Source organism: Miscanthus floridulus, chromosome 17, assembly GCF_019320115.1.
Source record: "Miscanthus floridulus cultivar M001 chromosome 17, ASM1932011v1, whole genome shotgun sequence".
NCBI classification, from domain to species: Eukaryota; Viridiplantae; Streptophyta; class Magnoliopsida; order Poales; family Poaceae; genus Miscanthus; species Miscanthus floridulus.
The window spans coordinates 101,692,696-101,717,796 of record NC_089596.1 but is presented as its reverse complement, the minus strand read 5'-3'; the positions used below and the strand labels follow the sequence as shown (position 1 = coordinate 101,717,796).

The following is a 25,101-nucleotide window of genomic DNA, read 5'->3' as shown; positions in this document are numbered from 1 at the left end:
ACTTTAGCTGACGTGTTTGGATACTGCGGCTAATAGACTCAACTATATTTTAGCTAGCTTTAGTTGGGTTGAAATAGCTAAACTTTAGCTGGTCTTTTAACTATGTTGTTTGAATATCTAGCGGCTAAATAAAGCCGGGTAAAGTTAACATACCCTAATCACGCCAGCAAGCATCGCCGACCAAATACCCAACACATTACAGATGGTACATAAACTCTGCTGATTGAATTGTTGCAAACATGCACAACTTTCCTTTTTTTTCTTCTTCTTCTCTTGAATCTTGATTGAATGAAAAAAGCCGACATGCGAAACTTTTTGCCGTCCTGGGGCCTGGGCAGAGCGGAGCGCATGCATGCTGCCATGCATGTGCAATCAGCTAGCTAGCTCCGGTAGACTGGTAGCCATAGAACGTAGCAGCACGGCGGCAGCTGCCTGGGCCGTTCAGTTCGGCCGCACCCGCACTGGGACGCAGGCACGCTGCAGAGATCAATCATCAATTACCGAGACCGAGACCGAGACCGAACGAGAGACGCTGGAGCTGGAGACGAGCGCGCGCAGCGCGGCTGTTCGCCTGTTCCAACGGGAGCAGGCGATCCGAGGACCGAGGGCGCGCACCCTGCCCCACCCAGATCTCCACGGGGATTCTCGCTACCCCACCGCCGAGCCCCGCCGCCGCGCGGCTATAAAGCCCCGTCCCGCTCCGCAGGACCCGTTCGCCGCTCCTTCCCCTTCACCCATCACACCAGGCAGAGAGAGGCAGCCCACTCCACTCTCATCTCCACCCGGCGAGCGGACCTCCCCAGCCTGTCCCCTGACCCCCCCCTGTCCTCTCGACCCGCTCCCGTTCCCCCCGCCGCCGCGTGCGCTGGTCCGGTCCGGGCGGTCGGGCGCTGGTGATCTGGTGGTCTGGTTGATGCAGCAGCGGGGCCTCGCCCACAACTGCCGCTCCCGCAGGCTTCTCCCGCTCCCGCCTCGCCGTCGAGGGCGCCTGAACGCACCAGCCCGCCGCACACGCCACCAGCGCAACCGAAAACACGCCCCTCGATCCGGCTCTAGCTTCTCGCGTTATTGCAGCTTTTCTAACGCCGGCCGTAGACAACAACGAAAGCGAACAGAACAGAAATAAAACCCACCACACCACCGTCCGTACGCTCTCCGAAAGGAAGAGGAGTCGAGATGGACACCGCCGTCGGCGTCCCCGTGGTGGCCGTTGCGAATGGCGTCCCCGTGGTGGCTGTTGCGAATGGTAAGTTGACGGCCGATCCGCTCACTGTTTCTCGCCGTAGTGCCGGGTTGAACAGGTGGTGGGCGGACGGGAAGGGTTGTAGGTTGAGTACTCTTCTAGGTTGATGCGATCTGACATGGGTTTTGGGTTTATTTTGGGCGGTGCTGATGGCGGCGCTGCGCGCGTCGTGCATGCAGGGATTGGGGAGGTGGAGCGCAAGGTGCAGAAGAGCTACTGGGAGGAGCACTCCAAGGACCTCACCGTCGAGTCCATGATGCTCGACTCCCGCGCCGCCGACCTCGACAAGGAGGAGCGACCCGAGGTGCTGCATGAAAACATCCTCCTCTTACTCTCGCCCTCGTTTCTTCGTATTATCGGTCATTTCCGTTGATGCCTCCTGAATGATTAACTTTTGTGGGTTATGTTCTGTCCATACCGGAATCTTGCCATATCTTGGATGCAGAAAAATGATTGGTCCGTGCTGTAATGGCTTGGCGTGGTCTCTTTTCACCCCCCTGGAAAAAAAAGTTGACAGCAACTGCTTGAAATGTTCATAATTGGACAGTAATTTTTTTTCAGGACAGTCACATCGGCGAGATACTGATCAATGAAAACGTGTTTTTTTTTGGAACAAAGCACTAGAGCTGACAGCTGAGGCAGAGACACTGATGCTGACACTTGCTTTTTGAGTGTTTATGTTCCATTCCAATTATGTCCTAACACCAGCAGATCACTGCTTCAAAACTGTAAGGAGTTAGTTTCTAAAAAATTTCACCCTAAACTATCACATCGAATCTTGCGGCACATGCATGGAGTATTAAATATAGACGAAAAAAACTAATTGCACAGTTTAATTGAATATCGTGAGACGAATGTTTTAAGACTAATTAGTCCATGATTAGCCATAAGTGCTACAGTAACTAACATGCGCTAATGATGGATTAGTTAGACTTAATAAATTCGTCTCGCAGTTTCCAGGCAAGCTATGTAATTAGTTTTTTTATTAGTATCCGAAAACCCCTTCCGACATTCCCGAAACATCCAATGTGACATCAAAAATTTTCATTTCGCGAACTAAACACAGCCTAGCTTCCTCAAGAGTAGACACCTAGCCAATTAGCCAATTGCACTAGAATGGTGCCTGGTGCTTGTGATGTGGCTTGACGATGGTCAACGTGCTTGCTAATATGAGCTCAACAGAGATGTGGCCTGTATAAATAATTGTGAACCGGTACAGTTGACTTGGAGGCTTATGAGGTCATAGTACTACAATTGAAACTAGTGAAACCAAGGGTCCTACTGCTACATCTCTGTGTTGTAAAATATCTAGCGCGTCCACCTTCCCAGCCTGTGGTCCTCTCACGCTGAAACTGCCCCCACTATTTTGTTACTAGTAGCTATTATGATTTCCAAGTCACTTAGCCTCCAAGTGGTCACTTACATGATACATCTTGCTTTTGCTACGGCCACATATTATCATAATAAATGAATAACAAAATTGTTAGTCCGCTAGGGAGGAATGAGCGTCTTGTAAACTTTTATGTCCTCCCTAGCGCGCCGGGGGTGCGGCGCGTCGTTGTACTTCAAAAATTTTCTCGACCTTAATACAAAGATACACAAGCCCTTTGTGTATTCGAGAAAAAATAGCAAAATTGTTACTGAACTTTTTTTTTTGTAACTAAGACATGGCTTCTTGCTCTTCCTTCCTTTTTGTCAAAACAAAAAACACTATTTAATATTATTTACCTGGAGGGCTAATTTTCACTACTGATCTGCAGATCCTGTCTTTGCTTCCTTCTTACAAAGGGAAGTCAGTTCTAGAACTTGGTGCTGGAATAGGACGCTTTACTGGAGATCTGGCAAAAGAAGCTGGGCACGTTCTAGCACTAGATTTTATTGAAAGTGTGATTAAGAAGGTGGATTTTCTACCTCTGAATTCTCATGCATCTGAAATACTTATGTGCGTAGCTACATAAGTTTTCACTTCTTTCTCTTCTTGTAGAATCAAAGCATAAATGGACATCACAAGAACATAACCTTCAAGTGTGCTGATGTAACATCTAACGACTTGAAGATTGAAGATAACTCTGTTGATCTGATATTTTCAAACTGGCTGTTAATGTACCTTTCAGACGAGGAGGTAAGAACCGGAAATACTTATGAGTTATGAATGCTGGTGCGCTATGATCACTCTCTCCTTTTAGAAGAAGTATAAAATATTTACATGCACCAATCTCTTCCATCTTTCATCTTGTCTCACTTCAATAAACAACAGCCATACTCGAAAGGTCTAAACATTTTTTTGGAAAAAAAATCCATACTTAAAACCTCGCTTTTCTTTACTGTAAGTTTTTAACTGTTATCTCATATTATAGGTCGAAAAGCTTGTGGGGAAAATGGTAAAATGGTTAAAGGTCGGAGGCCATATTTTCTTTAGAGAATCATGTTTTCACCAATCTGGAGATTCCAAAAGGAAGGTGAACCCAACACACTATCGAGAACCAAGGTTTTATACTAAGGTACAAGAGAGCTGGGTTTTATCTTTCATATATACAGTCAGTTGGTCACTAATAAACCATACTCTATCATTGTTTTCCAGTAGCTAATATTTTTATGTACGCAGGTATTTAAAGAGGGCCATTCATTTGATCAAGATGGAGGTTCTTTTGAACTTTCTCTAGTGACTTGTAAATGTATTGGGGCTTATGTCAAAAACAAGAAGAATCAAAACCAGGTACTTTGTTATTCTTGAATGCGCTTGTTAACTCTTGTGTTGTTTCAGTCAAATTGAAATTACTGACTAGCATAAGTAAATAATATCAACAGATGTGTTGGTTATGGGAAAAGGTAAAATCAACAGAAGACAGAGATTTTCAAAGATTTCTGGACAACGTGCAATACAAAACAAGTGGAATCTTACGTTATGAGCGTGTCTTTGGTGAAGGTTTTGTGAGCACTGGTGGAGTCGGTGAGCCCACACCTTGTCTTACTGTTAACTCGCCAATCATTTATGATATACATAAATCACACAATATACCTGTTTCATGAACAGAGACCACAAAGGAATTTGTGGGCATGCTGAATCTTAAACCTGGCCAGAAAGTACTTGATGTCGGATGTGGAATTGGAGGCGGCGACTTTTACATGGCTGAAAACTATGATGTCCATGTTCTTGGTATTGATCTTTCGGTTAACATGGTTTCATTTGCAATTGAACGTGCCATTGGACGCAAGTGCTCTGTTGAATTTGAAGTTGCTGATTGCACCACAAAGGATTACCCAGAAAATAGTTTCGACGTCATCTACAGCCGTGACACCATCCTTCACATACAAGTATGTTTTATTCTGTATAATTCAATGATGTTCCTTGTAAGTAATTAGTACTTATTTCCACAGTTATATCATGGAATGGAATCGAAGGAATGCATCTTCAGATGAAAAGAACTTAAGTTGTGTCACTCCTATTGATCCTTGTATATATACCAAATTGACAAATGTACTCGAAGTTGGTTTCAGGAAAAAATATTTGAGATGCCGTCCTTTAGATTGTTGATGACATCTGAACATTAAAGTTAGCATCAAAATCCATATTCCTGACAAATGCCCCGCTTTGTTTTATAGGACAAGCCTGCTCTGTTCAGAAGCTTCTTCAAATGGCTAAAACCCGGTGGCAAAGTCCTAATCAGTGACTACTGTAAGAATCCTGGAAAACCATCAGAGGAATTTGCGGCGTACATTAAGCAGAGAGGTTATGACCTTCACGACGTGAAGGCTTATGGACAGGTTTGTTTCTACTGTTACAGCCACGAATTATCTGTCTAGTTGAACTGGAATATTTGGATCAGAAGGGTGAGCTCCTCTAACGACTGGTTATATGACAACCCAGATGCTCAAGGATGCTGGTTTTCATGATGTCATTGCAGAAGATCGCACTGAGCAGGTTATCTCCCTGTCTGAAAATCCTCTTGTTGTTGAGCAGTTCCTTTTATTATAATGCTTGTTGAAGTTGAAAACTGATATAAGGGGTTGAATATCTTTGATTTTTTAAGTTGAGAGAAGATTTGATACAATGATACATGACCCCAACCTTGTGTTTTACCACTATGCCTTCAATTTTCTTAGGAACCAACTATGTCATCAATATTTTACCCATTTCCATATGCTATTTTTTTTTTCAGTTCCTGAATGTGCTACGGAGGGAGCTAGGTGAAGTTGAAAAGAACAAAGAGGCTTTCCTGGCAGACTTCACCCAGGTGATGCATCGAGGAGCTTATTGCTTCATGGCTTCCCTAACTTGTGCTTATGCTTCTTTTGGGCGCCTGCACCTCTGATTTTTCAATTCCACCTGTTGGCAGGAGGACTATGACGACATTGTGAACGGCTGGAACGCGAAGCTGAAACGGAGCTCTGCCGGTGAGCAGAGGTGGGGGCTGTTCATTGCGACCAAGTGATTTGGCCTGGCATCATAGGCCTCTTCGGAATAAGAATGGCTGTCTTCTAGACCGGTGATTCAGCCTAGAAGTAGAGGATCTTCGTCAGAATAAAAACGTGTGCTGTTGTGTCTACGCTACTAGCATTTCTGTTGTGTATGTAAACTGCGCACCCAGAGTTGCAGAATGTGGTTGTGTCTGCGCTACTAGCATTTCATTTGTTGTAGGTGAACTGCGCACCCAGAGTTGCAGAACGTGTACTACGAGCTAGTAAGGTTGTTGTCAGAGTCGATGTCACATTGTCACCGGTGGTCCCGGTTCACTTCAGATGTGCTTTGGTACGTGCTATTCGAAAGTATATTTTATGTATAATATATTGTCGCTTTCGTGCTATTCGTTTGGACGGAGGCAGCTAGTGTCAAGTACAGTACCGTGTATCGCGATTCGGGGAAAAACAGAAACACAGCACCAGCCGAGTTAGGTGCGTCTATTTAAGGAAAAGCAACGATGGAATCCTGCAATGGGCCAGGCAGGCAGCTTCTGGGGCAGGTGGACATCACATTCAAACGTCCCACGTGGCAATCCTATGCTACCAGCCTATCACATCTTATCTAGCGGCCAAGTTAAAATAAACTAGCAGGGTCCCCGCGCGTTGCCGCGGGCACAGCAGAGCATGATGAAAAAAAAGGAAAGATCAACGGTTTAGTTGCAAGTTAGTACACTTCTGAATTGGTTGACAGTAATCTGTTTGGAATAACAGCAGTTTTGTCCATTCGATATTTACAGGAGCGACATTGGTTGGTACAAAGAGGAATGGGATTTATAAGTTGGCAACAGGAAAACTGTTTCTGAAACCTGCAACCATTGGAAGCGGTGTCCCTGAAAGGACATGTAGAGACCAAGGTTTTAATTAAACATAGCAATATCAGTCACAAAAAATATATAATTATTAGCGAAAGCGCAGATGAAAGCATTTTTCATTGCGTAAGGAAATTGTTGCCCGTATGGTGTATCCATGTATACTGTCTTCAACAGCAAGAGAATGGGAGACACGACTGGTCATTTACACATGTGCGCATACGAAGCATTTAAACAAAAGGCAAGCAAAGATATCACAAAATTATTTGAACAAAAGGCAATACGATTTTATTATTCCACAGAATATGATAGTAGCCTTGAAAGCAAGAACTCATGATATAAGGTGAGGGTGATATGACTGGAGCATATTCTACTTAACAGCTGCAGAATCATAGGAATGTAGCATGAAACAATGTGACTATGCAGAAAATATAAAAATAAATTACCAGGGAAAGAAGGGACAAATGCATGATGAGGAACGTACAGGCATGAATTGGTATACGAATAGCAATAACTTTTGAGGACATGGATTCGTTGAACTAAAATACCATCAGGTAAACATTCAAAAAGCCTCCCAGGGTAGTGCAGTATTACACAAACTGGGATGGAGAAGCATGTTGGAAAAGACGGCTTTAAGTACAACCAAAGCAATGTTTTTGTATTTCTAAAGTATGTTTGAATGAAAAAGTGATTTGCTTACCTTTTGAAACGCGCACATGATGTTTGGGCTAGTGCATATATGGACTAACCCCTGCAATGATAAATGGACCGACATTAGCTAATGTTTCGAAAATGCCCCCAGGGCAGCGCAGTCGTATACAAATTGCGATGGAGCAGTACGTTGGAAAAGATTGCTTGAAGGTAGCAGAACCAAAGTAAATGTTTTGTCGTCCTAAAGTATGTTTGAATGAAAAGGTGATTTGGTTACCTTTTGAAATAGGTACATGATTGTTGGGCTGTGCATATGTAGACTAACCCCTGCAATGGTATTATAACAAAAAAATTGTACTCAGTGTGCATAGACAGTATATGTCTAAGCTGGAAGATCTCAATCATGAGAAGTGACAGTAAAGCCCATTTATAATTAGGGAGGGTGGTTATTATACGCATGCGAGACAAATCCAATACATAGCTAAGAGCAAGCATAGAAAAAAAAGAGTGTGCAGGAATATAAATTGAAAGAGGACCTTTTTTTCCTCTCCTATTGCAGTTTGTAATCAGCTGAATTGATAGCAAGAGCATTGATAGTTACCTTAAGAAGAATAAGGTGAAGACGTAAACTGGATACATCAGTCCATGGTGTTTCAAGACCGTTACTGTCAAAGTTTTATGTACTAGGGTGTGGACCTGCTCAATATATAAATTAAAAGGATTAGCCTTTTCAGTGTTTAGCAGGGCTAGCTTGGATGTACATGTACACTAATTAGAAGTAGTAAATTGTTCAGTAGGTGATTGAAGGACACAGAACAAAGAGATAGCATTTACCATGACCTCTTGTGTGCCCGATGGCCGCTGACATTTTCAACTCTCAGGCTACATGGAGATAGGGAGATATAATATAAGCATACATGGAGATAAGGGAAAATGGGTAGACTGAGAGATGGATATGGCATTAAGCACCTGAAGTTTCTTGGGAAGGATGAGATCGGTTCGCCATGATGGGTGCAAGGCGAGGATGAATGCACTGTGAATTACCTTTGCAACTATATGTCTGGTGTGCTGCTACAATTTGGAAAAAACTGACGGCGATTGAAGACGATCTCAATTTTAGTACCATGATTCTAGAATTCCCAACCTGTCCAAAACATAATATGGAACACATTGTAAGGACAGTAACTGTAAGCATCGCTCACATATTAAGACGGGAGATTTTAAAATAGAGAACAAAAACAAATATAATGGTTAATATCCTGATTTGTTTCGTGGTCCATTGATGGAAGAAAAACTGAGAAATGCATCAAAACATTTTTAAGTAAGGTCACATGTCGTTTCGTATTAAGGTTTTCGTGGATACTGGCTCCTTGTTAACACAAACATGGAGCTCGTTGAACAAACCTAGGGAAGTTAAAAACCACCTATCATTTGAGCACCTCTACAATCTCATTTCCTGAGATCAGTTCTACAACGATTGTCCGCAAGAGAGCAGCATGTAGGTAATTAGTGCATGTAAATAGCAATGGGAAAGGTACCTGCATTGGCAACACATGTAGAATCGGTAAGGTAACATGGTACATGTTCTGGATTGTCGGCTACTGGGTCACTGTAAAGCACTGGGAAGTGGCAGTTTGAGATGGGAGCAAGAGAACGAATGGTTTTACCTTCATTTGGGGTGACCCAACTATCTGTGCAGGCTCTTCAGGTTAGGGCATGTACAACCTACAGACAGGGGTTCGTCTCTAAGCGCCTCGAATCTATCATACAGACAGGTATAAAGACAGGTCATACAACCCACAGACAGAGGGTCCGTCTCTAAACTGTTTAATGCTTTGCATGTAGTTAGGATCAACTATAAATAAATTTTTGAATACCATTATGTGGCTATTTGATAGAAAATGTATCAAGGATAAACAAGAGCAACATGATTACAATATTTTTAAAAACCATCAATATAATAATTATATTTCATATAGATGCAACGTCTTTTATCTAATTTCCTTTGTTTCCATAGCGTTGCCATATGTGCTCGATTAGATCCTTCTTGAGTTTCCTATGTGTTGGCCGAGCTTTGATAGTGGAATTTCTACGAAGTACCTCTGCGAAGGTAGGATTAGGGTTGTCACTTGTACGCACTTCAGGTGGGAGCACTATCGTCGCACTTGGATTCTCATTCAAATCCAAGACTTCTCTAATTGAATCCTTCTCATCTTCCACTATCATATTGTGAAGGATAACACAAGCTTGCATTATGTTGATAACATCCCCCTGCTTCCATAACCTTGCCGGTCGACGAACAATATCAAAGCGTGATTGCAGCACACCAAATGCGCACTCGACATCTTTCCTCGCCCCTTCTTGCATCAATGCAAATAATTTGTCTTCCGCCGACTGAGGGGCCGTCACTGTCTTCACAAATACTGCCCATTCTAGATATATTTTATCGGCAAGATAATAACCCATGTCATATTGTGTTCCATTTACATTATAGTGTACCGCAGGAGCTTCCCCTTTTATTGCTTGAATGAACAGTGGTGACTTGTTTAGAACGTTTATGTCGTTCTGAGACCCGGCGGTACCAAAGAAAGCATGCCATATACGAAGATCCCGAGTTGCCACCGCTTCAAGGATCATAGTAGGAACGCCTTTATCACCACGTGTGAACATGCCTGCCCAACCTTTCGGACAATTCTTCCATGCCCAATGCATACAATCGATGCTTCCCAACATTCCTGGAAAACCACGAGCCTCATTTTCTCGTAATATTTTTTCCAGTTCATCGCTTCTTGGAGGGCGTAGATATTCTTCACCGAATTTTTCAATCACCCCTTCAGCAAATTTTCCCAAAATCTCCAAACAAGTGCTTGTAGCTATCTTTAACACCTCATCAAGTTGATCAGCCGAGGTTCCATAAGCTAGCATCCTGATAGCCGCGGTACACTTTTGAAGCGGTGAAAGTCCATTCCTACCAGTAGCATCGGGTCTTTGGGTGAAATAAGGAGACCAATCACTGAGTGCATGCACGATACGTAAGAACAGCGGCTTATTCATCCTAAATCTCCTACGGAACATCTCATCGGTGTAGATAGGATTTGCAGAAAAGTAATTAGCGACAAGATCATCATGAGCTGCTTCTCGATTCCTTGGTATGTACCTGCGTGGTCCTAGTTTGACGGCGACGGCGAGATACTGTTGATGCTTCTCCATCGATGTAGGCCTTCAATTCCTCTTGTATCATATCTTCTAAGATTCCATCCTCTGCTAGCATATCTTCTACGGTGAACACCTCTGCAGGATCAAAGTCCTCAGCATCTTGCACCTCATCTTGCTCCATAGGAACTAACTAGAGCAGGGCGGTGGAAAATGAACTAACTGGTGCCAATTTATAGTATTCAAGCTTCTGCCTCACATTCACATAGCTAGCACATTCACATTCAGATGACATGTTCACATTCAGATAGCATTCACATTCAGATAGCATTCACATTCAGATAGATAGCATTCACATTCAGATAGCATTCACATTCAGATAGAAAGCATTCACATTCAGATAGCATTCAGATTCAGATAGATAGCATTCACATTCAGATAGATGCAGTCACTAGTAGATGACATTGAGATAATAACCAGTAGATAACAGATAGATCGCACCATCAGGTAGGTCACCACTCATCCTCTGCAATGTGCTGTTCTTTCGCAGATATTTTATCCTTAATCTGGTTAACCTGCAAAGTTCATAATATAAAAATGCAAGAAACAGTTAAATCATCATGAACAAAAGTACTCATGCCTATCTAAAAAGTAGTTGAGTATACTATCAGTCTATCATGGCTCGGATCGTGCATCCCATGCACTATATAACTTTAGCTGAAAAGATAATAATAAATATTGTTCTGCAGGTCATCAATTAAGCCTGGAGAACTTTGATTACTTTCATATTTGCATTTAACATGTTCTCATCTTTATATTCCCATGCACTATATTCCGAAAGCAATGTAGGCAACTCTGAGATAGTGTCAGCTGATTTTATGGTTTCCAGATCAAACTAATACAGAACAAGGATAGCAAACATAGATAGCAGCTGAAGTTACTGTAAATCAAAGAATAGAAGTTGAGGTGTAGAGGTGTACAGGTTGCTCAAGTTACCTGTTCAGTCACTTTCAGGAAAAAGGGCCTTCCTAAGACACTTCATGGCAGCAACTCGCTCCGCCTTTTCCACATCGGACATTGAACTTGTATCTTGTAAGATGAGGCTGTTATAAGCCTCCATCATCTTTGATTTTTTCTCAAGCATCTTTCCCTTTTTGGTCTCTTGTGCAGTAAGGTGGGCAAGTTTTGCGGTCTCAAGCTTCTCAGATGATAGCTTCTGCTGTAGTTCCAATATCTTCATACGGTTTGCATTTGTTTCCTCCTGAAATTTGCCTAATTTGTCTAGATCAATAGCAGATTCCTTTGAGTTACCATTATCTTCACTGCTGGAGCCTTTTGACTTGCCTTTTGCAGCTAGAGCTGCCTTTTAGCTGCCTTCTAACCCATTGGTCGATTAGGCATCTCTTCCAAACTTTCATCATTTTCCTGATCCCTTTCTTCTTCAAGGTGAAATGATTTCCTTTTACGTGCATTCCTCAGCTCTTCATTGTATGTTTTCCACTTTGACACTTCTCGACAAATTTTCCAAACCTCAATCCCAACAAAGGGTCCTAGTTTTGCATCTTTGTTGTCCTCCACATAGAACTTGTGGGCTGCATCAATCCACATTTGATCAGAATATCCACTTGTAAATACTCTGCGAGCCTTTACATAAGCACATTACAAAGAGAGTCCATCCACCTATTAATCTTGTGCCATCTATCCTTGCATTGCTTCAGATTTCTCTTTCGAAGTGGTGGGGTAGTCTTGTTGTAGGATTCAACAACCTCACCCCAATACTGGTTACCACCCTTATCGGCTCCACAGGTAGAGTCTGTTGAATGTTCTATCCAAGCGCTCATCAATCTAAGATCCTCTTCCTCTAGTCCATAGGATCCTCTTCTCAGTCCTAACATTGTCATTGTCAAGTAATATTTCTACTTCAGGCTGTGAACTTGCATCATTGTTGGTGGACAGTGGTCTCTTCAAAGGGCTGTTGTGAATAGGTGCACCAACCAAATGAAAGTTGTGTGGCTGATTTCTGAAGTAGCTCATGAAACCACCAGATGGACGTGGATCTTTGTCCCTGCAGGAAACAAACAATAACAATCATCTATCCAATATATGTTATTCTTCTACTAGATCTTAAACAATGATTGTAAATTGAAAAAATCACAAACCAGGAGAAGAGGGATTACCATGATACAGGAGAAGAGGGATCACTGCCGGCCGCATCAAACAAGGCTTGAGACGGTGAATGAGGGAACATAAATCCATCTATGCTGGGGAAGCCACCAACGCTGGATCCATAAATGGAGGATGGTGCCGTCGCTGCGCCCTTGCCGACACCACCGGTGGTTGGGCGGGTCCCTGCTGCTGCTGAGCTGCCGCCACGTCCGAGAGAGCGGGCCGTCAGTGCCGAGCCGCCACCACGACCGAGAGATAGAGCCGTTGGCGCCGAGAAGCCGTCTGCACAAAGAAGCTCTTTCAGTCTAACACATTCAGTTGGGTATAATACATAATTCAGAAAATCATGCAACAATCATGTAAGAGCTGTTTCAGCAAATTGATAGCTCGGTTCACATTTAGGAAATAGCAACACATTTAGGATCAAGTTCACAGAAACTTAAGGAACTTAATTGAATCTTATCTAAAAACACAACTGAAACTTAGCAGTACTGCTACTTACTGAACACCCCTGGAACTCAACTGAAACTTAACTGGATAGAGTACTAATACTTAAATGACAAACATACATACATCAATGAAATGAGAAACCAGCAGAACTGAAATGAGAAACTAGCAGAACTAAAATGACAAACCATGGTGAAAACATGAAGCTGTGCTTTCGATAATACGAAAGTCAGTATCTGTGCCCCTAAAGTTAAACATGGTTTTCAACTGTAGTAACAAACAGCAACATGTATATATGCAACGAACAACTATATATGACATGGTCCAAATTTCATTTTCATTCCATATTTTCAGTGGAAAAAATATAAGACTCTAAAGCAATCAAGACTACTCAAATTAGTAATTAACTAGATAGAAAAAGGATGCATATATAGTGTAGACATTTTTCAAATCCAAGGAGAGGATGCAACTACTCGCTTCGCCGGAGACGCATTTCGTCGAACACATGAAAGGCAGGAACTGTGATGGCACATGCCATACTAAGCCTAGGCGCCTGGCATCAGTCACCGATCACCATAACTATTAGCAAGCAAATAGGTGATGTTCCAGCACTTTATGCTCAATTTAACCAAACCAATAATTAATGACGCAATTGCAAAAGCAAATAGGTGATGTTCCTTGAGTAGCAGACTGAAATGGGAAGCCACCGCCATTGGATCCATCGTCAATGGAGACTGGCGCCGTCGTCGTGCCCTCGTCGACGCCAATGGAGGTTGGGCGGGTCGTTGTTGCTGCGGAGCCGCCACCACGTCCACCACGACCGAGAGAGTGGGCCACCAGCACCGCGCCGCCACCACGCCCAAGGGAGAGAGCCCCCAGCGCCGATCCACCACCACGACCTAGGGTTTGGGTTGGGGCCGCCGCTGCCGCATCCAACGCTGAAGTTGTGGATCCCTTCTTCTTCCTAGCTCCAACCGACGTAGACATCTCTGCAGCACCCAAATCGAAGGCGAGGAGGGCGAGGTGGATATGAGAGGGGCTGGGGAAAGTGACGAACTGGAGCACCTGTGAGGGAGATATGGCGGGCGGAGATGATTTGGCGCGAAAACTTCCCGCGCGCCCAAATCGTCGCTGCTCCCGCGCGCGCCGAAGGCTGTTGCCCACGCGAGATCCGGGCGCGCCGACGACGAGGCCGTACAACGGAGTCTCGGACGTCTCTTCTGTCTAGGAGCACGGGACAAGCCTGTCACCTCGCGAGGCGACGGGGCGCTCGTCTCTCCGCTACATTGGGGGGCCTTCTGCAAAATCGTCATCAAAGAGACGGGAAAAAGACGTCCCTTGTATGTGCCCTTAGGTTTGTGCATGGCAACACCGAAGAAAAGAACTAGAATATGCCATTAGACTATTTTCGTGCCACCTGTACAAAAACATAGATGGTTGAAGGGCTGGTGCATGAACAGATGACATTTTGGTATCCTTCATGCTTATCGTCTGAAGAGCCTTCGTGGCAAAGTCATCGTCTGAGGAGCCTTCGTGCTTAAGGAAGCATCTCGCGTCTTCAATTATCATCCTTTACTGATGCCTGGACAGCTGGATGAAAAATAATTGTCCTGTCTACAGTAGAGTGACTGCATATTCCTTTTGCGCTGTCCTTCGTCGCGCATGGTCTTATCCTTCTGGATATTCTTTGGTATGGTCTTCCACGCCCGAATGATTGATGTTGCAAACACCAAATCAAAGATCATGGCATGTAATATGTATTGTAATATATCTCTTCCCCCGGCCAAATTATTGATAACACCTTATCAACATAGGGAGTATATTTCTTGTATATATATTGATATTGAACTGAGTCTATATTGACTCTTCAATATTTTCTTCGTTGTCCACTTCTTCAGGTTGCCATATTTCATACCAGGACAACAATTCACGATATTCTTTTCTTAGTTGGCATTCTTTGCCATAGCTAGGCTTTATTAATCTTCCAACTTCTCTTTGTATTATGATGTACCTTCCATAGTATTCTCGTAAGAACATTTTGATTATTTTATTTTGGTACATCATATAATATTCAGGAGCAAATTTGGTATTTCCTTCTAATTCTTTTGCTTCACTGAAAATTCTCCAATTATCATGATTCGAGCCTTTTACAAATATCTCTTCGTAGTTTTGCCATGACTCTGAAGTCCATGTAGTAGGAAATTTGTATGAACCCTTCGTGACATATATCATGGCATGTTGGTCTTATTGGTTATGTAAATTTTGGTGGATTAGAACAAAAGTTAATTTTGTATTTCCCTTGAATACATGCTAATTTCTTACAAGCTTCTTTGATAGCTATTCCAAGGTTTGATTGGAGTATTTCTTCAAGTGTTCCATATATATCATAGACTAACCCATGATCAATAATAGTTTATAAAGAGATATTATCTCCAGTATTTCTTTGTATACTTCTAAAATATTTTAAATTTATATGAGCCCTCAATATTAAGAATCTTTGATGAGGCTTAACAATTAATTTATCATTGAGATGAAGTAAAGGAAAAGTATTTGCATTCACAATTATTCCTAGATGTCTTTCTTTACCTTGGTATAATTTCATAAAGTATTTTTGTATATCATGAAAGGTTTTGTAATGCCTTTCAGCATATTTCTTCCAAATTAGATCTATAATATCACGAGTAAAGTATGATAAAGTTTGTTCAGTCTTAAAACTTAATCTAGGAATAAGAAACTCTTGTGGAATATTGTTTAAATATTTATTTCTTTTTTCCTCTAAAATTACTTCTTTTTTCTGATTGCACTTTATTTTCTTCATATATTATTTTAGCTTCTGAGTTCTTTTTCATATCGCTTTGCTATTTTAAACATGACATGCATGCTTGTCTTAAGCATAGCCTACATGTTGCTCTTTTTGCTGGATCTTGATAATATATGCAAAATACACAATTTATATTAGAATCACCTTTTTTATGATCCCACTTGTGTTCGCAGTTTATTTGATCCATCATTTCTATTTTTAATCCTGCTAACTCATCAATTAAATTTAACTCTTCATCACTTGATTCTTTTTCTTCATCATATTCTATTTCATCTGTCTCTATAATTGAATATATCGATTCATCGTCCATTATATCATCATCACAGACTAAGGTATTTTCATTCACACTATCTATTATTTGAACCTTTTCTTGTTCTTCTTGCTTATTGAAATACCTTTTCTTGTCTTTGTTAGGACATGTTTTGCTTAAGTGATATGGCAAGTTGCAAATAAAGCATCTACATGTACTATCATAATTTTTCTAGGATTATATCTTCTTACATTCCTTTTATGGAGGAATGGAGCTCTATTGTCTGATCTTCTAAGAAAATAACGTCTCTTTGTCTTTATATTTCCTTTCTTATAATTCTTAGGATATTTCTTATTTCTATATCTCTCTTCTCCATATGTCAATGGTATTTGAACTATTTTATTGCAAAAATTATAGTCTGATTGTTTCATTGATCTTTGGGCTTGTATGTTGGTGCATATTTTTCTTAACTGTTTGAAAACAAATGTTATAGCCTAAGAGATATTATATTCTTTACCAATAGTTTCCTTTTTATATTCTTCTAATATCATAGTACCTAAAGGCTCTGGTAATTTATTAAAATATTTTTCTACTATACCTTGGTTATAGCCTTGCTTGACAGTCGTAGCATTATACAAATAGTGTTGAGAAAATTCCTTTATTCCTTTCCAGCTTGTTAGTGACAATTTTTCTATTTCTTTTAATCTTTCATTTTGTAATACAGTAAATCCTAATTCAGGATCTTCACATATTACAATGCTTGATATAATATTTGCAAAATTATATGGGTTACTACCAGCCATTTTTAATTGGGCATAATGATTAGGGAAAGCTTCTACCCATTGTTCCCATAAAACTTTGACTGATTCACCTAAAAATGTTTCTAAATATGTAATCATATCTTCTACTCTATTTCCAATATTATGCTGATTTTGTATATACTTTTGGACTATCAATCCTTTCCATATGCTAATTATATTTGACCAATCTATAGGATCATGTGCTGCTAAATTTAGTATAGCACCATCACTTTTATAATTTTGGAATTGCACCTTCTTTTCAAATTCTCTTCTTTTTGAACCCATATGCTTATATTGTCCAGGTATATATATCTATATGCAAGTTCTTCTTTTTCTGGTGGCCAAGTTCCTGGTTTTCTAGTTGGTCTCTCACTTTCTCCTTCTATCTTTATTTCAGGACCTCGTCTTCTTTTTGATGTACTTGGATCTATTTTCATTGCTTCTATAGCATTATTTTTACGTAACTCTTTATTTTCTAAGGGGTTTATGAGAGTTATTGAGTTACTGCATATCTCAATTGTATCATCATCCTCTTCTTCATAGCTTTCTAATAATAACTTATTATTAATTTCCCATTGCTCATCTTCGCTTATATCATTATCTTCTATGTCATTTATCTTATCCTTGCTATGTTCTAATTCTTTTTGGACTTCTCTTATCCTGTTATCTATTTGTTTTGACACAAAGTCATTTTTCTTTATTGGAATGCTAAATTTCTTAGCATTTAATTCTCTATCTTTCTTGATATTATCAAGTCTGCATATTTCTCGTCTAAAGTAGAGTTCCCTTTCTCTTATAGCAGCCCATTTGCATATCATGGAGGTTTTATATTCATCATGAATTTTGCTTAGCTTTTGCTTATAATGTTTTATTTCATTATCTATATCTAATTTTTCCATAAATTCACATATGCTATGCCTTCTGTTTCCTTCTAATTTTGCCTCTGAACTAGATGCTTCTAAATCATCTAAACTTTGTTCTTTATAATCTACAAACCTAATACTAGCCAATACTCTATTATTTTCATAGCTTATGTAATCTTTAGGTTGTTTTAACATTTTTGGCTCTATTAATGAGCTTATATTCCATTCTTCTCCTACTTTTTCTTCAGAACTTATTTTCAGAGGACTCATAAATTTTATTTCTTTAGATTGTATACTTTCTACAATATTGTTCACATTTACCTTATATCTGATTCCACTTCTGCTGGTTAACCTTCCTATAAATTCTATGCTTACTAGTAGATTTGTTCCTTTAAATTCTTCATATCCTTTAGTTTGAAATCTAAATGCCATCTTATCTATAAATTCTTTAACCGGCATTATTAAGTCTGGAGCTATATATGTTATCAACATATTTTCATTCATATCGCCTTCTAGAAATCCTAATGCTGCTTTATTTATTGAGTCCCATCTTTTATCTAATAAAGTTATTAGAACCTTAGTTCCTAATTTTTTCCTTGTCATACCTTTAATTCCAATAATATACATTCCCTGATGTATATATTTATACCCTGAGTATTTTAAAGCATTCTCAAATTGTTTACTAACAATTAGCAGAACTGGTTCTACCAATACACTTAATTCTACTTCTCTAGATATTCTATATAATCCATTTTTATTTTCAAACCAACCTATTTGATATATTTGTTGAGGCCTTATTTTTCTTAAAGTATCTTTCTGATATCTTTCAAGATCTCTATCTACGTCTATCATTTCTTCTAAGGTTTCAGTATCTTCATATCCTCCTTTTAGTTTATCTTTAAAACCTAGAGGTCTTTTGTCTTTATTAACTAATTGGAGTGACTTGTCTCTTCTAGAGAGGCTCTCAGATACTTCCATCTTTCTAAATTTAAAGATCTAGTGGACTCAACTATTCCTACTGATGATAACACAATTTCTTTGTTATGCTCAACAATATTATCAGTCTTCTTATATAGATAAGTTATATCTTTTTTTAATATAATCACTATTCTGGCTAATTCTTCATAGAGAAACTTTATTTTTTTTTCTAAAATTTGTAGAGCTAATTCCAATTTATTATTGGTAGCTAAATATTGCTCTTCAAGATGCTTATGTTCCTTTTGCAGTCTATCAAATTTTAGTTCTAGCTCGTCTTGTCTCTTTCCCCAAGATATGTAAAAGTTATGTATCAAATCAACTATTAAATTTATCTGTCCGTGAGAGGTATGCCAAGTATGTTCTTCTGAGCTATTTAGTCTGCACCTTATGTTTATGTTCTCTTTAGTATTGACTGTCTTTCCTGTATTAACTTCTAAATTTAAATAATGTAACTTTTTAATCTTCAACAGATTATAGTAAATCCCTTAAATTCGTAATTTAATAACCAGGCTCTGATACCACTGCGTAGGGACTTTCGCTAAACCGCTGGAACAAACTCGGACTCAAAATTCAAATTTAAAATTCTTGAGTTACTATTCATAGCACTATTCAAATTCAGTGTTCACTATTCAAATTCGTGGCACTATTTAAAATACTCGCTACTATTTAAATTCGGAATATGAACAGTGCGCGAGCACTCACCCGAGAGTGGCTCAGGCACTCGACTTCTTCACTCCGATGCTGAATGCCGATTCTCTGATGATGAATGAATGTGCCCTGCGTCTCGCTTTATAGCACGAAAGAAGTGTCATTCATGCTTATCGTCTGAAGAGCCTTCGTGGCAAAGTCATCGTCTGAGGAGCCTTCGTGCTTAAGGAAGCATCTTGCGTCTTCAATTATCATCCTTTACTGTATGTATTGTAATATATCTCTCCCCCGGCCAAATCGTTGATAACACCTTATCAACATAGGGAGTATATTTCTTGTATATATATATTGATATTGAACTGAGTCTATATTGACTCTTCAATATTTTCTTCGTTGTCCACTTCTTCAGGTTGCCATATTTCATACCAGGACAACAATTCACGATATTCTTTTCTTAGTTGACATTCTTTGCCATAGCTAGGCTTTATTAATCTTCCAACTTCTCTTTGTATTATGTTGTACCTTCCATAGTATTCTCGTAAGAACACTTTGATTATTTTATTTTGGTACATCATATAATATTCAGGAGCAAATTTGGTATTTCCTTCTAATTCTTTTGCTTCACTGAAAATTCTCCAATTATCATGATTCGCGCCTTTTACAAATATCTCTTCATAGTTTTGCCATGACTCTGAAGCCCATGTAGTAGGAAATTTATATGAATCCTTTGTGACATATATATATATATATATATATATATATATATATATATATATATATATATATATATATATATATATATATATATATATATATCCCAAATGCATGTTGGAAAGAAGGCACTATAAAATTTGCAAGAGATTACAACCCAATGATTTGTTGCCGGGGTGCATCGTGCACGAAGCCAATTATTTGTCTTATTCACCTCGGCATTTCAGCAAACACCTAGAAGGCATCAATGTGTGGGAATAAACACATCACACAATAGATTTTTGTACATGGATGTATTAGACCTCTTGCTTTGTGAGGTGTCCATAGCTGGTAAATGGAACCCGTGGTGGCCGTAGCGAGAAGACCAGAGCATGAGGATTCATCAGAATCGAATCGATTTGAGCAGGGGCAAGGCAGGCGAAAATGAAGAAGGTCCGTACCCTGGGACATCTGGCGTGGCGGCGATAGGCGTGAAGTGGACAGCGACGGCGTGCTGGACCGGCGAGGCCAAACGAAGGAGGCATTGGCTGGAGGCGGCAGGGGAGAGCGGCGCGGACGTGATGCGCCGCTAGGGTTTCGCCAGGCTGGGGCACACGTGCTGGCGCGGCGCAACGTCGGGCCGGCAGATCCGTGAAGAAGGGTGGAGCGCCGTCGCTGGTACAGGCGGAGCGCGTCATCAAGTGGAGGCGGACAGGGTGGAGCTGCAGCGTCGCGGCGTCCGCGGCGGCGTTGGTCGAAGCAGCGGCGGCGCGGCGTCGGGGAGGGAGGAGGGGTCGCGGAGGGCGGTGGCGGCGCCGAAGGAAGCTGCGGCGTTCTGCGGGTCGGAGCGACGGAGGTGGGAGGAGAAGTGCCGGGAAGCGTCGGGTCTGGGAGACGGGAAGTGGAGAGGATAAGGATGCCAACGAACGACCGGGATGGATCCGTAGGAAGGAACGGCCGGGATGGATTGACTGTAGATGGAACATTGAATCTATAGAAGCCGACGGGAAGATCTAAAGATTTCATATGATGATATGATATATATGCTACGCTGTTCTCTACGACTTTTGTTGCATTGATCTAATCTTTATTAGGCGAAGGAGAGAACAACAATCCTTAAGAGCAAGCTCGATAAAACCTATCTATAAATCATGTTAATCATCAATAGATAAGTTTAGAGCTTATTCAATTGAATATGTTCAACATGATAGAATGACCTGTTGAGCCTCTGTACGTGGGAAAAGAAATCTCGGCTTGTTCAACCAATCAATGGAATGAGCCATAAGCTTGTGTTTCTGTCTCCTCAATCCGATCGATGAGGCTAATGTGTCGGTCGGTACAACCCTTGTTATACATGCCTTAAGAGAGAAAATACCAGTTACTGTTGAAACACTGTATAGAAAAGACGATGTAGAAACCTCAAACCTATGTTTAGTACTTTTTTAAAATCGAGGGTTTGATCCCTGCTTATCTACTCACATAATGATATGAAAAGGTTGTAACTGATTTATTTTCCAAAAGGAAAGCATGCCTATATATTTCAAGCACCTGAAATCTTCGCTAAAACAAGTGTGAATTTGTTAGGGGAGAATATTTTGTCTAGAGAGGAGGATGACAAGGTGGATAGAATAGCATTGGAGGTGGCAAGGTCAGCGTTAAAATAGAAAAAAAATTTGGGTCCTTGTAATATGTTTCTCTCCAATAATTTATTGGCAAGGTTAATGTCGGTGCAGTGACCGGTGTCAGCGAGGGAGGCAATGGCGAGGGCGACCGGCGAGGGAGGCGCTGAGGATCGGGGGCACATGTTGGGAGAGAGCCAGACACGGGAGGTGAGGCCCAATTTCACCCAATACCAATATAGAGCGTTATCCCTCTGTATTGGGAGAATCCACTTCTAATTGTAATCTAATACCAAATGTATGGGAGGTTGCAATTTTAACCTCAATTTCATGATACCCAAACAACAAAATTCAGGAGGTGATTCCGATCCTCAATTTCAGACTCCAATATCTACATCTAAATGGTGTATAAGATATTATGGCCCGAGACCATAATGATCATGGAGTTCAGCCAGAAACAAAATAATTTAAAGGCCACTTTGAAACATAGGAATTTTATAAAAAATCTTTATATAAATTTTATAGAGTTCACTTCATTTTCACATGAAAAATATACAAAATAGGAAAAAAAAAACCCTGCATTCTAAAGGTCGCTTGAGTGCAGCACATGATTTTGCTATTTTCAAGTTGTAATAACCACGCTTGTGGACTCTTTTTTTTTAAGTAAATTGCACGGCCGGTTCTTAAAGTATTAGACGGATTTTATCTGGGTCCCCAAACTATGAAATCTCACATTTAGCTCACTAATGTATTTAAGTGATCTCATCCAGGTCCAAAATAGACATGATGGGAGTTAAAAGCTAACGTAGTCGTCCACGTGGACATTAGTTAAACAGAAAACCCCCAACAACGTCCCCATCGGCAGCGCCCCATGCCACCGCTGCCGTTGGGGCAGTTGCCGGTGGCGACAAGGTGGCGAGGAAGCAACTAAGAGCGGTGGTGAACTCGTGGGTGATCTCGGCTCTATCGGAGGTGGACCAAGGCGACCTGGCCATGTGCACTAGTCGCCTAGTTGAAAGGTCCTTGTTTAGTTTTGGTAATTGAGTGACAACCTAGGTGGACTAATTGTGTTTATGTGAGATACACAGGTGATTAGTCCACAGGTACATGTGTGTGAGCAACATATGCCATGAAGGTGAAAATGGCTTGGAAATGTTGCAAAGCTCACACATGTGATGATGAAGGAGCTTAAATGCACATGAGACATGACATTGAGTCATGTGATCAAGGTGAAAAAGATCAAGATAAGACTTGGCTTGATGGACCGGTTGCAAGCGTGAAGGGCAAGTCGAAGGCTTTGGAGTGATGGACCGCGTGGCGGTGAAGCTTGAGCAAGACTTGGCGCCGATGGATGATGGCAACGATGAAGAGTAAGTAAAGTCAAGATCGATGAACCAATATGATCATGTGATGATATAAAGTGGATCATATCATTGTTGATCGTGTTGGTGCATGTGTTGCATCGACATTGGAGGAGATGGAATGGAATGCTCAAGGCAAAGGTATAACCTAGGGCATTTCATTTCACCGGTCATAGGTGTGTAGAGAAGTTTATAACCGGGTTTAGGATAGATGGCCGTACTATCAAGAGGGGCAAACTTGTTTGCATATCGGTCATCTAGTGCTACTCGAGTGATCTAACTTTGCATTGTCGCTAGGATCGAGTGGCGTGGCGGCGCTTTCGGGAAAATGGAATGCCTATTTTCTATTGCGCCGGATGCAAATTCTTGTGGTTGGCACATTGGAGCAAGAGTGGAGAAGATAGAAGTGAAAACGAGTTGGTCGCGAAGACGCTGGTGTCGGTCAACTGATCGGACGCTGGGTCTGAAAGCACCGGACGTTGGCAGGGTGCGTCCAATCAGGCTGATGTACGATGACGCAGAAGCTAGAGTGTGACCGGACGCTGGGCTGCGTCCGATCACGTGCGACCGGACGCGTCCGATCGAAGAAATACGCCTCGGGGAGCTTACTAGAAACGACCGGACGCTGAGGTCCAGCGTCCGGTCAGTTGAAGCTGCTGCGTCCGGTCTGGTCAAGTGACCGTTGGAATCGGGACACGTGACCGTCTGCGGGCGACCGGACGCTGAGGTCCAGCGTCCGGTCAACACGACCGGAGCGTCCGGTCGGCCCGATTTTTGCCCAGTGAAGGGGTAACGGCTAGTTTAGCCCTTGGGACTATAAATAGAAGTGGCCTTCGGTCATGGCTGGTGCTAAGCACCTAAGGGGACTTAGTGTCCATGCTTGTGAGTGCTTGGGAGCCCTCCATCACAAATATACTTGATAGTGATCATTCGATTGTGTGAGTGAGCGATTCTAGTGCGATTGCATCGTGAGGTTGCATCGAGTGGCACTAGGTGATTGAGTTGCAAGCCGGTGGTGCTTGTTACTCTTGGAGGTTGCCACCTCCTAGACGGCTTGGTGGTGGTCTCCGTCGAAGCGCGCAAGAAGCTTGTGCGGCGCTCCGGAGAAGTGCTTGTGAGGGACATTGTGCTCGCCCCGCGGGAGCCGCGAAGAGCAACTCTAGTAAAGCGTGTCATTGAGCTACCCTCACTAAGGGGTAGGTTCTTGCGGCGCCCGACGTGCGGACTTAGCGGGTGATGCTAATTAGCCGCCGAACCACCAAGTGAGCGGTCGACACAACGGAGACTAGCGTGTTGGTAAACACGTGAACCTCGGAAGAAAAATCATCGTGTCAACCTTGTTCTTCCCGTTGGTTTGCATCCCCTTTACACAAGCTTGCAATTACTTTTATACATATTAAGCTTGTGTAGTTGCTCTTGTAATTAGATAGCTTGTGTAGCTTGCTAATTACCTTCTTGCTTGTGTAGCATAGAAATAGCTCCCTTGCATGGCTAATTTGGTTTTAGTAACCTTGTTAGTCATATTGCTTAGTTTGTTAGCTAAGTTTTTGCGCTCTCTAATTAGGCATTGGTTGCTTTGTTATTGAGCATTGCTAGTGAGCTTAGTTAGCTTTGTGCTTTTGCTTACTAGCATGTGTAGGAGCTCCCTTGTTGCTTAAAGTACTAGTGGCATAGGTTTGTGTAACCTTGCTCCTAGAATTGGTTAGGTGAGCTCTAGCTAGCCCGGCACCTTTGTTGCTTGATTAGTATCTTTGGAAGGTGCTAGAGAACATAGATAGATGGGTGTAGTCTTGGCTAGACCGATAGTTATAATTCCGCACTTGTTTCGGTTAGCCGACGCGATTAATTTTAGAAAAGACTATTCACCCCCTCTAGTCCGCCATCTCAACCCTTCACTAGTGCGCGTGCACTCGGCGTCAGCTCACTAGTGGCACTGCGGCGATGCGAGGCCAGCGCGGGTGCATCCCATGGCACGACGGCGAGGGAGAGAGGTGAAGGTGTGGCACGAGGGCGAGCGAGACGTGGTCTGTCGTGCACGCTTGTGCGGTGACTGGCTCAGAAGCGCAAGGACGACGGCGATGTCACGACTCTCGGCTCAATTTCCTTTGGTTCACGCACGTATGGTGCAGGGCAGTGACGTG

The 25,101-nt window shown here is 41.7% G+C and overlaps 1 protein-coding gene and 3 pseudogenes across 2 annotated transcripts; 1 reads left to right on the top strand and 3 right to left on the bottom strand.

The window, feature by feature from the left end:
* The first annotated feature begins 739 nt into the window (after positions 1–739).
* On the top strand, positions 740–5,919 carry LOC136518210 (phosphoethanolamine N-methyltransferase 1). 2 transcript variants are annotated; one of them, XM_066511860.1, is made up of 12 exons: positions 740–1,219; positions 1,423–1,547; positions 3,004–3,141; positions 3,228–3,365; positions 3,601–3,744; positions 3,849–3,959; positions 4,052–4,193; positions 4,278–4,558; positions 4,847–5,008; positions 5,112–5,165; positions 5,404–5,478; positions 5,581–5,919. In XM_066511860.1, the coding sequence occupies exons 1-12, from the start codon at positions 1,177–1,179 to the stop codon at positions 5,674–5,676; spliced, it is 1,509 nt and encodes a 502-aa protein (XP_066367957.1). In that variant the 5' UTR covers positions 740–1,176; the 3' UTR covers positions 5,677–5,919. The 2 variants fall into 2 exon arrangements, with proteins under 2 accessions (XP_066367957.1, XP_066367956.1); XM_066511859.1 differs by having other exon boundaries at positions 741–1,246.
* A 2,972-nt stretch (positions 5,920–8,891) lies between these two features.
* LOC136519052 (uncharacterized) lies at positions 8,892–10,889 on the bottom strand (annotated as a pseudogene).
* A 428-nt stretch (positions 10,890–11,317) lies between these two features.
* On the bottom strand, positions 11,318–13,917 carry LOC136516100 (glutathione S-transferase T3-like; annotated as a pseudogene).
* A 1,871-nt stretch (positions 13,918–15,788) lies between these two features.
* Positions 15,789–18,123, bottom strand: LOC136516099 (uncharacterized; annotated as a pseudogene).
* Between the last annotated feature and the right edge of the window lie 6,978 nt (positions 18,124–25,101).